Raw genomic sequence first — 16,327 nt, 5'->3', positions numbered from 1 at the left:
CACATCTAAAAACAGAATTCATTTTATGTTTCACATATACATTATACACGCAGCCTAAAGGTAATTTTATACCCCCTTTTAAATAATTTTGTGCATGACCCAAAGTTTGTGTACAGTGACCCATCAGAAAGCAAAAGCCTCACTATCTCAGCCAGTCATGAATATGGTTTTTGGAATATTTCAGACTTCAGAATTGGAGATATAGGAGACTCAGACATTATTATTATTATTATTATTATTATTATTATTATTACCACCATCACTATCATCCTGTAAGACACACAAGGGACCCATATCCTTCAAACTCTAATCCAGGATGTGTGAAAGAATTCATGTCCAATAAAAATTCATTTTGCACATGCTCAGAGGCATTGTTCTTCTTTTTTTAATGTAAAAAAATGCCCTGGGGCTGGGTTATGCCTTTGCAGACGACTACTTGGGGGCTGAGCCCTGGTCCAGACAGAAGTCCTGGGCAGATACTTATGCGTATGATTGATCAACCCACCTTCTCTGGTCTGTTCCGGCATCCTCACCTCATGCAGCCAGTTCCAATAGTTTGGAAAGTCAGCGAGACTTTGGTTTAATTCTGTGGAGAGCGGAAGAAAACCCCCACTTCTGACACCATCGACACTGTCATTTTCCTTTTTGACCAACGCCAAGGTCCATTTTCCTCCCCATTTCCTTATTTCTTCCCATCCCAAGAGAAGGACATAGGAGTTCATCACTCGGGAGGAATTTCTCTTAATTTCGAATGAAAAGGAAGTGGGGCCAGAATGCATTCACATGAATTCGCTAGTTCAGTGAATTTACGTGAATTCAAATTGCATTTGAACTGGCCCATCACGCAATAACGTGAAACCCCATGATTGCGTTCGGACTGACTTCCCATTGCCTGAAATTGCGTGGGGTAGTCTATCACGCAATAACATGAAACCCCATGATTGCATTCGGATTGCCATTGGATTATACTTCCCATTTCCCTTGTCTAATGTCCCAAGACTACATCTCCTCCTAACCCTGAAGAATCCTACCAACCCATCAGAGAAACCATGGACTTACCAATAACTCTAAAAACCCGATGCGTTTTTTCCAGTAAGAGATCCAAGGATGCTTCATCTGAAAACAGAGAGTGAAAGAAGTTGTGCAAACAACTGCAGATGTCTGCAGATCTAGCCTTGCAGATGTGTTGGACTACAAGCCCCATTGTCCCCCAGCTCTTTAGCCTCCTCTACAAAAGAGTGCTGGTGCCTCACCAAACTACTCACTGGAGAAATGGGACATAGATAAAATTTATTATTGTTGTTGTTGTTGTTATTAGAAATCCCAGGTCTCTGTTGGGTGGAGGCATGGCAGTTAAAGTGGTATCAAGTTGCATTATTTCTACAGTGTAGAACCACCTTTGTCAGGGGCTTTGTTAACTGGTGCATGCCTTTATTATTGCTGAGCATTGTGTGTTGTGTGCCCTCAAGTTGTTTCCAACTTATGACGACCCTATCACTGGGTTTTCTTGGCATGTTTTTTCAGAGGTGGTTTGCCATTGCCTTCCTCTGAGGCGGAGAGCGTATGACTTGCCCAAGATCACTCCAGTGGGTTTCATGGCCAACCTGGGATTCGAACCCTGGTCTCCAGAGCAATAGTCCAATGTTCAAATAACTAAAGGCCTGTTATTAGGGCCACCCCCTGCTCCTCTCCCATATAACTCTTGTGTCTTGACCTGCCTACCTAAAGCAAAGCCTTGGACGGAGCCCCTGCCCCAGGGGTGTTTGGTGCAGTTGGCATGATGTGGGTAGCGTTCCTGATACTGGGCACAGAGGCGGGCAAAGCGGATCTTCAAGTTCTTGAACTGCCCCCCACACTGTATGCACCCCTCTGTTCCTGGGACTAGAATTAGGAGCATGAGAGCTGTGGGGCTCAAGAGCTCTCTTGGAATGAAGAGCATCATGGCAGCCATAGAATGCCACCAGGAGCTGGTGGGCACAGACCTTAAGACATTCCGGAACATGACTTTACACATTTTTTCCATTCATTTGGGGGTCAGGGTTCTAAGCAGTTGCCACAACAACCAGGCCTAGAGTTATGGGGGTGGTTGGTTATGCACCAGTGGGGCACAGCATAGAGTTGGAAGGGACCCCAAGGGTCAGCCATTCCAACCCCCTTCTGCCATGGAGGAGGACATCATCCAAGCCCTCCCTGTGGCTGATAGCCATCCAGCCTCTGTTTCAAAACCTCCAAAGAAGGAGACTCCAGTGCTCTCCCAGGCACCAGCATTCAGGAAGACAAAGGACTGGGGGAGGTTGAAATGAACTCTGCACATGCTCTTGCAGTCAAGAAATCAGGAGGAGACTAGGATTGGGAAAGGCCAGCTTTGAAAGAACGAGACAAGATCCTGAAATGCAAAGATATACCGCTAAACATGAAAGCGAGGATTGTTCATGCCATTGCATTCCTCATCACTGTATACAGTTGTGAGAGTGTATTCACTGTCCAGTGAAGAAAGCAGATAGAAAGAAGACCAACTCATTGGGGATGTGTTGCTGGAAAAGAGTGCAAGGATACTGTGGTGCATGGTTAAAGAAAGACAAACAAGTGGGTTCTGGAACAAGCCTGATCTGATCTTCTGGCAGGCCTTTCTGGACTGACCTCCTGTTATTACACTGACGTAGACTGCCCTTCGTTCGCCCAAATGTCTCTCCCCAATTTTGCCTATTTTAAACTGATTTTAATTTGTATTTATAATGTTAGTATTTTAGTTTTAAAGTAAGGGATAAGGGGATATGTAATTTTAGTTATGTATGTGTTATGTATTTATTTATGTATTCTACGTAACCCGCCTTGATCCTTCTGGAAAGGTGGGATATAAATAAAATCTATGATTGTGAAGTCGAAGGTTTTCATGGCCGGCATCCATAGTTTTTTTGTGGTTTTTTTCGGGCTCTGTGGCCATGTTCCAGAAGAGTTTATTCCTGACGTTTCGCCAGCATCTGTGGCTGGCATCTTCAGAGAAGATCTATTCTTATAAAATCTATCATCATCATCATCATCATCATCATCATCATCATCATCATCATCAGTTCCTGGAGGCCAGGATGACTAGACTGGGCACATCATGAGAAGGCATGAATCCTTGGAAAGGACAATAATGCTGAGAAAGGTAGAAGGTAATAGAAAGGGAGGAAGATCACCTGCCGGATGCATGGACTCAATCCGAAAGGTCATAGCCCAGGTCTGCAGGAAATGCGTGGGGTCACTGAGGATAACCTGCTTTGCTTCATGCCTGGCTTCATCCCCAGGGTTGCCAGAGGTCGAAGTCGACTTGTGAGATGCTATCAACAACCACATGCTCAGTGTCCGACATTTTGCAGGGACAGCTATCAGAAAGCAAGTGGAAATGGCTCCTTTAAACTCCATTCGCAAAGAAGGCCTAAATCCAACCTCTGGCATGTATGCGAGCATGTGTTCCTTTGAGCGCACAGAATCCTAGACATAATAATAATAATAATAATAATAATAATAATAATAATAATAATAATAATAATAATTTTATTTATATTCTGCTTAATCGTAGGGAGTCCAAGCAGATTACAGCATTAAAACAAATACAGTTAAAAAGGTATACATTAAAACACCCAAATCCCTATCCCTTCCCCCGGTTATAAAAACATATGTATTGCTAAAAAAGGATGTTTATCACACGAAGGGGATCATGAGTTTATCCAATAGGCTTTACATGTTTTTGCAAGCTGGTGCATTCTTCTCTGAGCAGAAGATTTGCAGCCACTCCTTCTTTCTTGGCCAGAACTAAGCCTGACAAAACTGTAGGATTTGCACCCTTGTCCCTGCCCTGGAGATGACCCTTGAAAACTGCAGACTCAGGGCCAGGCCTTAAGATCTGGCCAGCCAAGGGATGAATCAAGGGATATGCTTGCGAAAACCATGAACAAGATGTGCCCAGCGCATGTTTTTTTGGAGTGCATGCGGGCAAGAGCTACTCTTGTGTGTCGACGGGTTTAGCAGGCCAGTGTGTGACTGTGCAACTGGACTGCGGGTTCCTGGGTTCAGTCCAGGCTGTCAATGATTCAGTTTGCAGGAATGCCCCTTTGACCCAGAAAGGGGAAAGTCTGGTTTTTGCCCTCTGCTGTCCAGTTGGCAAGACTGCAAGGCTAAAACCAGACCCAGTTCTCTCTTGGTTCCTAGCAGAGCTCCACAGCAGCTTCTTTCTGTAGGCGTTGGAGATAAAAGCAAAGGGAATATTATGAACCGCCTGGGACTAAGAGAGGTTTATAAACCCACACGGAAATTGTAGATAAGCCGCGTGCGTCACCAAAGGTCATGCAGTCCAACCCACTGCAAGCACAGAAAATATAACACCAAAGCATCCTGCTTTGCTATGTGCCTTCAAGTTGTTTCTGACGCATAGTGACCCTAAGGCAAACCTATTATAGGGTTTTATTGTCAGAGGTTTGCCATTGCCGTCCTCTGAGGCTGAGAGAGTGTGACCTGACCAAGGTCACCCAGTGGGTTCCCACGGTCAAGCAGGGATTCGAACCCTGCTCTCCAGAGCCAAATACGCTACCTGAATTCAACAGAATATTATAGACCTGTCTCTTCCGGCAGGCTGACCCAGATTGTTTTTAAATGATGAGTTTTAAATGTGGACTGTTTTAAAAGGTGTCCATCTTGTCTCTTTAAATGGATGTGCATTTTAACTGATGTGTTTTAACTCATGTGGTGTGTGTGTCCGGTAATTGTTGTTATTCTCTGCCTTGATTCATGGGGAGAGGCAGGTAAGAAACAACAACAACTATAATAATATAATTGTAAGCCTCCTCAATTGTCTTTGGACAGAGAGACGGGGTACAAATAAACATTATTATTATTATTATTATTATTATTATTATTATTATTATTATTATTATTGATGATGATGATGATGATGATGATGTCCAGCACTCCACCCACTAGGCCACAGTGGATACCCACTTAAAAATCTCTTGATACACTTTTTCCAGTTTCTTGCATATACTATCCTTGCGGTGGTTGCCATATATAAGATACATCAACTGTCAATGACTCGCTGGTTAAATTATATGACAAGTTAAGCTTAGATAAATTAACCATAATGATTTTTAAAAGGGTATGATACCCTTTCTTTTAACTGGAAAGAGAGGATACAATTCTGGAAAGATAAAAGGGGGTTTAGCAGCACTTCTGTTTTAGAAGAACTGAATAAATGGCAAATTTATATGACTGAGGATATTTGAATGGTTAATGTAATACATAGATTATTGAATAACAGTAATAAAAAAGCAGAGGTAGGGAAATAATATAAATTATTGATAGAACGAAAGGAATTATAAGGTGCCGATAACCAACTAGCAGGAGGAGAAGCAGCAACAACTTATCAGACATTGTTGTTGTTGCTGTTATTGTGTGTCTTCAAGTTGTTTCTGATTTATGGCAGGGTTTATCATGGGGTTTACATGGAAAGGTTTGTTCAAAAGTGGTTTGCCATTGTCATCCCGAGGCTGAGAGAGTGTGACTTGGCCTCCATCACCCAGTGGGTTTTAGCAGGGATTCGAACCAAGGTCTCCAGATTCGTAGTCCAATACTCAAATCACTATGTCACAATGGCTCCCTATCAAACATTAACCGAAGAGTGTGATTTGTGTCTGTTTTAATTTTCTTGGCCGAATTCAATCTTATAATTATGGAAAGGTAGTGTAATGGGGATTAACAGATGCTTAGGCTGCATCCACAGTAGAGAAATAACCTGGTTTGGCACCGCTTTTACTCTATCTGGCTCAAGGCTATGGCCCACAACAAACTCCAACTCCCAGAATGCCATAGCCTTCAGCCAGGGCAGTTAAAGCGGTGCCAAACCGGATTATTTCTTCAGTGTGGATGCAGCCTTTGTCTTCAGGGTTCCACCACATTCTTCGCTGATTGCATGGCAGGCCTTTGGACCAGCTGGGTTACTTGCCCTGTGGGTCCAACTGGTTGTGTGTTGTGTTCCCTGGTGTGCCACATTCCACAGCATCCCAGCATCTGGACACCCACACGAGCAAAAGACAAGTATTTCCTGCCGCTCTCCCTCCGCCAGCCAAGTCATTTCCTCCTCTCCCCATGACATCATGCGCCAATCCCAGGCAACAAATAAATAAATGCATGCTTTATTGCAAAAGCACTCATCGCACAGGGAATGTTTCATGCCAGATCATCAGCCCACAACAGCAATTCACTGGATGGGTGTGTTGCACTCCTTCCCACAAACTCCCAGGTCTTTGTCTGGAGTCAAGTCATTCCACCAAATCTCTCTCTGCGGCTGGCCTTAGGGTGGGGGTGGGGGGGTCTATGAATAATCGTACAGACAGGTTCTTCCCACTTAAAAACCATCTAACCTAGTCCAGAGAGTAGAAGAGTTTGCTACTTTGGACTATACTTCCCAGAATCCCCAGCCGGTGGGCCACATTGGGACCATTCTGGGAGTTGCAGTCCAAAAATGCCACTTTCCTTAGCTCTGTTAATCATTTATTCACCTGTTATTCTTTGCATCAAAAATGTATGTATGTGTGTATGTATGTATTTTCTTGACAGTGTTCAGTTTTTGGTGTGTGTGTGTGTGTGTGTGTGTACACACACACATAGTACACACACACACAGTCACCCCTCCATTTCCACGGACTCGAGATCCGCAAGTGGGAAATGGAAGGGGAAACAATGGGGGGCGCGCCCTTGGCTGCTTGTGGGAGCACCCCCCATTCAATCCAATGGGGGGGGGGGTCGGAACAGATCCCCCACAAAAATGGAGGGCGACTGTGTATATACTCTGTGTGTGTGTGTGTGTGTGTGTGTGTGTGTGTGTATATATATATATATATATTTTCCCAATAATGGCAACCTAGATATTCCTAGAGAGAACATATTAATCAAATCCATGAATAATCAAATCCTTACAAGTCAAAGCTGCAGATATTGAGGGATGAGTGTGTGTGTGTGTGTGTGTGTGTGTATAGTTTGTTGTTGTGTGCCTTCAAGTCATTTCCAATTTATAGTGACCCTAAAGTGAACTGGTTGTGGGTCTTCCTGGCAAGATTTGAACCTTGGTCTCTAGCGTCATAGTCCAGCTCTCAAACCACTACACCATGCTGGTTCTCTCTCTCTTTCTCTCTCTCTCTCTCTCACACACACACACCCCAACAACAATGGCTGAAAATGGTCAACAGTTGTCAACCTGGTAAGTAGGAAATCTCCCAGGGGCTTTAAAGGAGCTCTCCAAAGTTCTGAAACTCTTCTGAGACAGGATTTGGTACCTTTATTGTTTAGACTTGAACTCGGGACAGAGCCACCACCCAGCGGATGTCAGAGTCAGCAGCTTGTAAAGTTGGAAAATGATGGTTAAATTGGTTTCTGCAATGCAAACATCACTCTGTTTACTTCAAAGGAGACCCACTCAGAGTCCATTGAACGGCCCTCAGTTAGGAAAATGTCATGTTTAGATTTGCATAGACATACCCACATTCAGCGCCATAATTTTCCTTCAGCATGCTCATCACTACAGGAAACCCTTGGCTTCTGTCAAAGAAGCTCTTTTGCAAAAAATATTTTAGTCCTTCTCACCCTCTGCTTAGCTGGAATGTTTTCGCAGCATCAGAATTGGGAGGGTGGTGGAGATACACAGGCTTTTAGCATTAGGTTGCAATAGTGTGTCTGCAATAAATAATGCAATAAATAAACCTGAGCTTGGAGAGAATGGGATTCTGCTCTAGTCAATCCTATTGGAGCCACATGTGCCTGTTTGGAACAGGAAAAGTGAACAGCAGCTGCCTCCATAATCGCTTACTGAGCAAACCAGAGGAAAAAGGGGGAAAGTGGATAAGCATGGCTCACTAGCTCCCCCAGCATCTTAAAAAAGCAGAGATCTGTATGGAAAGCGCAAATCCAAAATGGAAATCCTAAGCAAAAGGGGAGGCTGATAAATGGAAAAGTCATCCCTGGATGGTCCAAAATATTTTTCCTTGCTTATGCAAGGGTCATCTGACCTGCTTGTTTCATTTCACATGGGCATACAGTATTGTTAATTTTAAAGAAATATTTGCCAAACCCCAGGGGCAGCTGGCGATTTCTGCCTCTGGGACCACATTTTCTGCTGATGGAAGTCATGCCCAGGAAGAATGGAACGACTCTGGTAACGGAGGTACACCTGGCTTTGCAATCCATCCTCTGCACCCGCATGCTTTGGATTCCCTCTGGATTTCATTTGCATCCTTCATTGCTGCAGTTCTGGAAGGAAGGATGCGCTGATGGAGGGAAAGATCCCATAACTCAATTTAGTGGCATCTGATTCTCGAGGCTGTGGTCCCAGCAGGAGGATGGTCAAAGCTAAAGGAGGGGAGAAGAGAGAAAGAAAAGAAACGGTCAGTCTCATTGATTTATGCTCCAGAACTCACAAAAGCAGGCATTCTAGCAAGCCAGGGACCTGGGAATAGAAGACAATGGCTTGTTTGTCGGTTGTAAAAGGACAGAGATAAAGCCACCCTGCCTGCCATCTGGCCCCAACGCTCCGCAAAGACGTGCCACCCAGGATCCAAACACAAGCTGGCAGAGCCAAAACGGATAATCTTCCACAACTAAAAATGTATTGGTGCACATTAGAATAAACTTAACATTTTTGTTGGATTGCAGCTCCCAGAATGCCAAAGAAAGGGTTTCCAAACATTTCACACAATCACTATTCCGCAAATAAATCTTTGTATGTCAGTCTCTTTTCAAAAATGTATTCTGGATTATCTACTTCAGAATATTCAGTATGGTATTCTCACAGAGGCTGCTTTTTCTTTTCCATGGCTGCATCCACACTGGAGAAATAACCTGGTTTGGCACAGCTTTGACTGCCCTGGCTCAAGGCTATGGAATTCTGGAGTTGGAGTTTGTTGTGGCCCCACAGCAGAGCGGAGCTATATCACTTGCAATTACAGTAGTCCTTGCACATTTGCTGGGGTTAGCGGTGAAGGACCCCTGTGAATATGGAAAAACCAAAGTAAAAACAACAACAACACTGTTCTTTTTGCGTGAGAGAACCCCTCTCTAGGAATCTCCAGGTCCCCAGCACACTCTATGATCAACATCTGCCAGAAGTTGATCATAGATTCATGCTGGAGGACCTACAAATGGCTAGAGAAGTGGTTTCTCTAGGAATCTCTAAGTTCTCCAGAAGATCTCTTTGGTCAATTGTTGGCAGAGTCGTTCTGGAGGATCTAGAGATACCTAGAGAGTCAAAGCTGCAAATGTGGGGGGCCAACTGTGCAAAGCTCTGGGATTCATTGTGCGCCCGTTGTCTTTCCCTTACCCTTTCCATTTTTCTTCAGGATGGTGTTGCTCCCTGCAAGACATTCATTCAACAAATGCCGATTCGGCAGAAGCATTCAATGCCGCACAAACCGCAAGGAGCGCGCATTGAGGATATCCGCTGGGTCGGGAAAGACTGAATCCACCCGAAAGCCTTGGGCCAAGGCGACTTTCAGCACTTCTTCCAGAAACTCATTGGCAGTTCTAATCTCCCTCCCACCCACGATGAGCGGGTGCAGCTTCTGTTTGACATATTCTGGCGCTGGCAGCTCCGGCGGGCATGGAGCCCACTCGAGGAAAAGATGGTGGCATCTAGTGGTGCCCACTTGGGCGTTTTCAGAGGAATAGTCCAACATTATTTCATCATCCGTTTCTGCATCTTCATCTGTGGAATCGCCTGGGCTATTTCTTGACTCACAGCTGGTTCTTGAAGTAGCTACTCGCCTCTTCCATCCCTGGAGCTCTTGGTTGGCATCATGACCATTTCTAGATTCTCTCGCCACCGTGGCGTCTGAATCACCCAATGGTCCAGAGTGTGTCTCTTCCATGCCAACGCTGATGCCCTCCCAGTGGCCCAAACGTCTCCGCAGCATGGCAAGGAAGTAGCGGTCAGTGCAGAAGACGTTGGCAGTGAAGATCTGGAGGGAGCATGTGTTGAGTTCGTAGTTCTGTGGTCCACGGCGGACGTTAAAATGCAGCAAGCGTTTGCGCAAATCCACATCTGCGTGCAGGATGGCGTTGGTCCTTTGGCGCCACCGTTCCGTCTCCACCTGCCGCAGCGCCTCCAGAAGGGGACGGATCTGGTAGAAATCCGCTTCGGCCCGCAAGAGAGACAATTCGGAGTAGCCTTCCGGAAGGTCCAGGTGGCCAAAACGGAGGAAATTGAGAATGTGGCGGAAAGTTTTGCCATCGCGGTCGATGAAGTAGTTGCCGCAGTTGTCGGTGAGAGCTGGCTGGGGTCCCCGAAACATGGCACCCAACATGGAGTCCGGAAAGCGAGTCAGGGTCTCCAGGGTGGTGCTATAGAGTTTGCCGCCAACATTCAATGTCACCAGGCCCCCCGGGCGCCCAAGCGTTTCGCAAGTATCTGGCATCGTTTCAGGAAACTGGGACGTAGACTCTGTATTGGAAAATATTTGCGGATTAACTATTTGCTTCTGCAAAGTCAGAGCTTGAGGAAAGTGCCCCTTATTTTTTTTATTTTGGACACCTGCTCCCAGAATCCCCCAGCCATGCAGTCATCCAAGAAAATGCATGACTTTTCCAAGCCTTGACCACATTGGTTGGTGAATATGTCATTTCGGAAGAAAGGAATACCCTGTAAATGACTCAGAAAAGGAGCAAGCTGGGACCAATTTTCCCCTCTGTGGGCAACCCTAAGGTTTCCTGGTTCATAGGAAATGATATTGCATCACTTCTGGTTGTGATTTAAGGCTGAATTTCAGCACGAAACTGGTAATTCAATGGGGCTGGGGATTAGTGGATATAAATTTCCTAGTTTATAGGCCATTTTCTTCACATTTGGACCATTTTGGGGCAAAATGCTACCCCCAAACATCTAATTTTTTAAAAATATATATTAAAATAGAGGATTCAGAGGGCCCTAGAAGTGGGTTCGGGGACTGTACCTTCTCCACTTAGAAAGATCCATTTTGCAGAGAGTCATTCCATCCTCTGTGTGGGCATGAGTTTCTCTTCCAAAATGGTTCCCACCTAGTGCTGTTTCGATAAACCTTGGCATACAAAATCATTGCCACGGCCAGTTTTCCAGAGACACATTCCATCCTGTGTATGGGCAGGAGTCTCTCTTCCAAAATGGTGCCCACCTGTTTGGATAAATCTTGGCATACAAAATAATTGTCATGGCCAGTTTCCAGAGAAGCATTCCATCCTGTGTATGGGCGGGAGTTTCGATAGCTGATCCGATAAACCCTGGCATAGGAAATAGTTAGCATGGGTGCCAATTATTTGGTATGCCAGGGTTTATCGAAACAGGTACCAGGTGGGCACTGTTTTGGAAATGCCCACTAGAACCCACTAGAACTGAGTAATAAATGGGCAGCTATTTGGTATCTAGTGGGATACTGACAGAGCCTTCATGATTACATTTTCGGACCACAGCTCCCAATAGCTATGCTGCCTGTGGGGATGCTGGAAGTTGTAGTCCAAAAAGTAAAGTACAGGATGTGAAGTCGAAGGCTTTCATTCTCTGAAGATGCCAGCCACAGATGCTGGCGAAATGTCAGGAATAAACTCTTCTAGAACATGGCCACATAACCTGAAAAACCCACAGAAAAGTGCAGTATCATTCCAGATTGACAAAACTGTTATTATTATTGGGCCACCCAAAGCGCACATTATATATGTAGCAAGCTTTCAAAGTTCTACCAGCTTCTTCATCAGTGAAAGGTGTTAAAAACAATACAGGATAACTTTTTAACACCGTTGTCTAATGAAGAAGCCAGTGGAGCTTCAAAAGCTTGCAATACAATGTGCATTTTGGTCGACCCAATAACGGTATTGCTCTTTTGAGGATTTTGTATTATACTGTACTTTGCTATAGGGCCAAGACAGCTACCCCTGGATATGGTTTCCAAAAGGTAAGTTTCCCAAGCTTCCTTTCTGCAACCTGGAACCTTCCAGATGCATTAGATCAGTATGTCTTTGCTCCTCCAGATGTTTTGGATTGCATCTTCCAGAATCCTTGACTAAACACTGCCCTGAAAGAGCCTGATATTTAGAAAAATAATAATTAGGGGATTCAGAAGGGAGTTCAGGGGCCGCATCTACCTCACTTAGAAAGAGCCATTTTCCAGACAATCATTCCATCCTCTTCCAAAATGGTGCCCACCTGGTAGCGGTTTCGGTAAACCTCAGCATACCAAATAATTGGTATAGCCATTTTTCCAGAGGGTCACTCCATCCTGTGTATGGCTGGGAGTTTCGATAGCTCTTTCAATAAATCCTGGCATACCAAATAATTGGCAGCCTCCTGGCATATCAAATAATTGGCACGGCCGCCAATTATTTGGTATGCCAGGGTTTATTGAAACAAGTGCCAGGCGGGCACTATTTTGGAAGAGAGACGCCTGCCTGCCAGAACTGAGTAACAAATGGGCAGATGACGATGACAATGACGATGGTGATGATTTAATTAAGCACAAACTTTTAAAAGCCCCTTCATTGAACCAGTCCATTATGAAAGAATCACAACTTTTTCGGCCACCCTCCTCTGACAGATCTGGGGACACAGAGGAGAGAGAAGTTCAGATTATGTGGTGCCTTGGCATAAGGACTAGCTAGAAAATAAAGTGGGATTTTGGGAGGCAGTGGGGTACAGTGGTTAGAGTGGTGAAACAGGCTTTAGAGGCTCCAGATTCAAGTTCCCGCTGAGCCAGGAAACTCACTGGAGAACCTTGAACCAGTTTCTCTCTCCTCATTCTTTCTTTCACAGCCTGTCCTACCTCACAGGGTTGTCGTGATGATAAATTGTACAGACACACACACACACACGCCCTTGAATAAATATATCACAGGTCTCTCTTGGGCACAAGAGGGGAAATGGAGGGTGAAAGGAACAACAACACACATCCTCCACAAACGCGGCAGATGGACCCAACAAGATTTGATTTGTTTTTCCATCAATATTTTTAGACTTTCTCTTTCTCTAAAAGATTTGATTTATCAGGAAAACTTTCTTTCTTTTTTTAAAAAAGGGAGCAGTCCTCCAAATGTGGTCGGACTGTAGCTCCCAGCATCCCCTAGCCTGCACAAGCGATAGCAAAGAATGCGGGAGTTGTCATCCAAACACAATGGATGATATCCAAATGATTTCCTGGGATGGGGACAAAAATATCCAAATTGAGCAGGAACTAGAATCAAAAGCAGAGAGTTAGGAAAGGCGTATCTTTCATTCTGTGGTTCTCGGTGTGAAGGAAAAACAAGGCTTTTCTACCATTATTCTCCTTTCCTATACAGTATATACTATTTTTAATGTATTTTATTTTTTCTGTCCAGTGGGTTTGTTGCAGCCATCCGAATAAAAGATATTAGGGTTCCAACTGAAACGAGAAGGAGCCACTCCAGGCCATGGGATGCATCTACACTGTAGAATTAATGCAGTTTGACGCCACTTTAACTGCCACGACTCCATCCCAGAATCCTGGGATGTGTAGTTTTGTGAGCCCCCAGCCCTCTTTGGCAGAGAAGGCTAAGGACCTTGTAAAACTACAAACCCCACCATCCCATAGGATGCAGCGACAGCACTTAAAGCAGTATCAAACAGCATTATTCCTACAATGTAGAGGCACCCTGTGTCAGAGAGCTCTGTGGTGACTCAACATACTACAAATCCCTAGATTCCATAGGAACTGGAGCTATAGCACTTAAAACAGTATCAAACTGTGCTCTTTCTACAGCGTAGACACCCCCTTTGTCCAAAAGGTCAGGTGCCACAACAAACTACAAATCCCTAGAGTCCATAGACTGGAGCTACAGCACTCAAAGTGATGTCAAACTGCATTGTTTCTACAGTGCAGATGCCCTCTCTGGCACTGGACAAACTACATATCCCAGGATTCCATAGGATAGAACTACATAAAGTGGTGTCAAACTGCATTCCTTCCACAGCGTAGACTGTCAGAAAGCACTGATGCACCAACAAACTACAAATCCCAGGATTACATAAGGTGGAACTACAGCACTTAAAGCATTATCAAACTGCCTTCCTTCTACCGTGGAGATACACCTGGGAGAAGGTTGCGACCAGGAGACTCGCCCTTCCTTCGAACCTGACAAAGCTCCGGAACCCGACGAAAGAACGGGTCCAGGCAGATGACCGCCAGGGTCCCCTCTTTCGACGCCTAGGTTTTTCTAGGAACGAAACTCAAGGACTTACAAGGAAGGGGGGGAAGGGGTCTCCCCAAGGGATAGGAGGAGGAGAGGAGGGGCCCCGATCTACCTGGAAGAGAAGCCAGGCTCCTCTGGGAGGCTCTTCCGCTCCGATTCCGGGATAGGAAACACAGCTGGGCTCTGGCTCTGCTGCTGGGCTTCTCTTGGCCGGTGCAGGGCAGCCCTTTATAGGGAGGAACCGGCGCTGGAGGCGGAGAAGAGGAGGAGGAGGGACCCGTCAGGAAGGAGGCAGGGAGGGAAAGCTTCTTAGGCTGCGTCCACACTGGAGAACTACGTACCGCTTTAACTAATTCTGGCTGAAGGCTATGGAATTCTGGGAGTTGGAGTTTGTTTTCTCCAACTCCCAGAATCCCATAGCCTTCAGCCAGGGCAGTTAAAGCGGTACCAAACCAGATTAATTCTCCAGTATGCATACAGCCAGAAGAACCTTAGAAAAGCTGAGCCAGACCTTCCTTCCATTGGGGTCTAAGAGCACCAACTGGGACTGGCAGCCTCCAGGGTTTCCAGGCAAGGTCTACCAGGATTGGAACCCAGACCTTCTGTGCCCCTGGCCCTTGAACTGCCTTTATACATTGCTCTATTTAAGCTCAGTGTTGCCAACTCTGACTGGCAGCCTCCATGGTTTTAGGTAGGATTCTGCCACTATTGGACCGGAAACCTTGTGCCCTGCTGCCCCTTGGGTTGCCTTTCGACCCGGTGAGTGCCTTGCTCCCTTTGGTCCAGTGTTGCCAACTCTGACCAGCAGCCTCCACTCAGAGCCTTGCGCCATTTAAGCCAGCCTTGCCAACTCTGGAGTTTATCACATGGGGACAATTGGAAGTATAAGGGGATTAACCTGTGAAAATTGTGCATTCCCAATTAAGATTTTCACATGGTGCGATTACACAGCCATTATCCTGGGGAATATCCCATGCAAATCGCACAATTGCGATAAAGGTTTTCGCCCGACAAGTGATTAAAGCACCGTTAACCCGTGCCTAACCAGGCAATAAACAGCAACAAAGCATTCACGAGATTATTGGTTGCCGTTCATTGCCTGGTTATTCCCTGGTTGTTCCCAGGATAGTGACTGCCATGTGTGAAAATCTTAATTGTGATTTAATAGTAATTGCGTGATTTTCATGGGATAAACCTCGTTTAAACTTCCACATTTACTCCATCTGATAAACTCCTCTGACTGGCAGCCTCCAGGGTTTTAAACAGGATTCTGGCAACTCCAGGGACTGGAACTCAGGCCTTCTGCACTGCTTCCTATTAAGCTGCCTCTAGACCCAGTCAGAGCCTTCCTCCATTTAACCCAGCATTGCCAACTTTGACTGGCAGGCTCAGACTGGTTTGCTAAGAGAACCACTCCAGTTCCCATTCTCCCCTGACCCAGCTTATCTTTCCATTTCTTTCTCTCTTGGATGGATGCTCTCCCTCCTTCCTCTTGCTTGCCTCACCCCTTTTTTTACGCAGGAGAACTCAGCATCAGTTCCACCGAAATTATGAGGCAACAATTCTCTGAACATGTGTTGAGTGCCTCTCTAGGAAATGTGCCGATTCAAGCAGCTTTGCCCCAAACCAATGCTCCCAGAGACTACACCTCCCATTGTTTTTTGGGAGTTTTTCCAGCTAATGCGGCCATGTTCTGGAAGAGTTTATTCCTGACATTTCGCTGGCATTTTCAGAGAATTTTGGCATAGAAGTGAGTGGGATATATATATATATATATATATATACACACACACACACACACACACACACACTGTGTGACTCTAGGTTGGGAGGAGTGGTTTGCATGATAATCTATGTATTGTTCTGTTGTTGAATGGCAAGGCCTCAAGGTGGGAGGATATGCATATGCTTTGCCATTCAATAACAGAACAATACACAGATTAACATACAAACCTCTCCTCCCAACCCAGGGTCACACAGTATGTGTGTGTGTGTGTGTGTATATATACCGTATATACTCGGCTATAAGTCAACTTCATGTATACGTTGAGGGCAAGTTTTGGGGCCAAAATTATGGGTTTTGATAATCCATGGATAAGTCAAGGATAAAATTTAGGGGCATATAGCAAAGGAT

The 16,327-nt window shown here is 45.3% G+C and overlaps 1 protein-coding gene across 3 annotated transcripts; it reads right to left on the bottom strand.

Annotated features, from left to right (window-relative positions):
• Positions 1-3,520: 3,520 nt before the first annotated feature.
• Positions 3,521-14,381, bottom strand: KCTD11 (potassium channel tetramerization domain containing 11). 3 transcript variants are annotated; one of them, XM_042471038.1, is made up of 3 exons: positions 9,347-13,511; positions 7,311-8,379; positions 3,521-4,217 (listed from the first exon to the last, which is right to left on the bottom strand). In XM_042471038.1, exon 1 carries the CDS (start codon positions 10,437-10,439, stop codon positions 9,423-9,425), a length of 1,017 nt encoding a protein of 338 aa, XP_042326972.1. In that variant the 5' UTR covers positions 10,440-13,511; the 3' UTR covers positions 3,521-4,217; positions 7,311-8,379; positions 9,347-9,422. The 3 variants fall into 3 exon arrangements, with proteins under 3 accessions (XP_042326972.1, XP_042326970.1, XP_042326971.1); XM_042471036.1 differs by lacking the exon at positions 3,521-4,217 and adding an exon at positions 14,306-14,381 and having other exon boundaries at positions 7,082-8,379; positions 9,347-10,465; XM_042471037.1 differs by lacking the exon at positions 3,521-4,217 and having other exon boundaries at positions 7,082-8,379; positions 9,347-10,465; positions 10,974-13,511.
• Positions 14,382-16,327: the final 1,946 nt, after the last annotated feature.

Source organism: Sceloporus undulatus, chromosome 6 (genome assembly GCF_019175285.1).
Source record: "Sceloporus undulatus isolate JIND9_A2432 ecotype Alabama chromosome 6, SceUnd_v1.1, whole genome shotgun sequence".
In the NCBI taxonomy this organism is placed as follows: domain Eukaryota; kingdom Metazoa; phylum Chordata; class Lepidosauria; order Squamata; family Phrynosomatidae; genus Sceloporus; species Sceloporus undulatus.
Note: the sequence above shows the minus strand (reverse complement) of the source record. Positions and strands in the feature narration are given on the sequence as shown.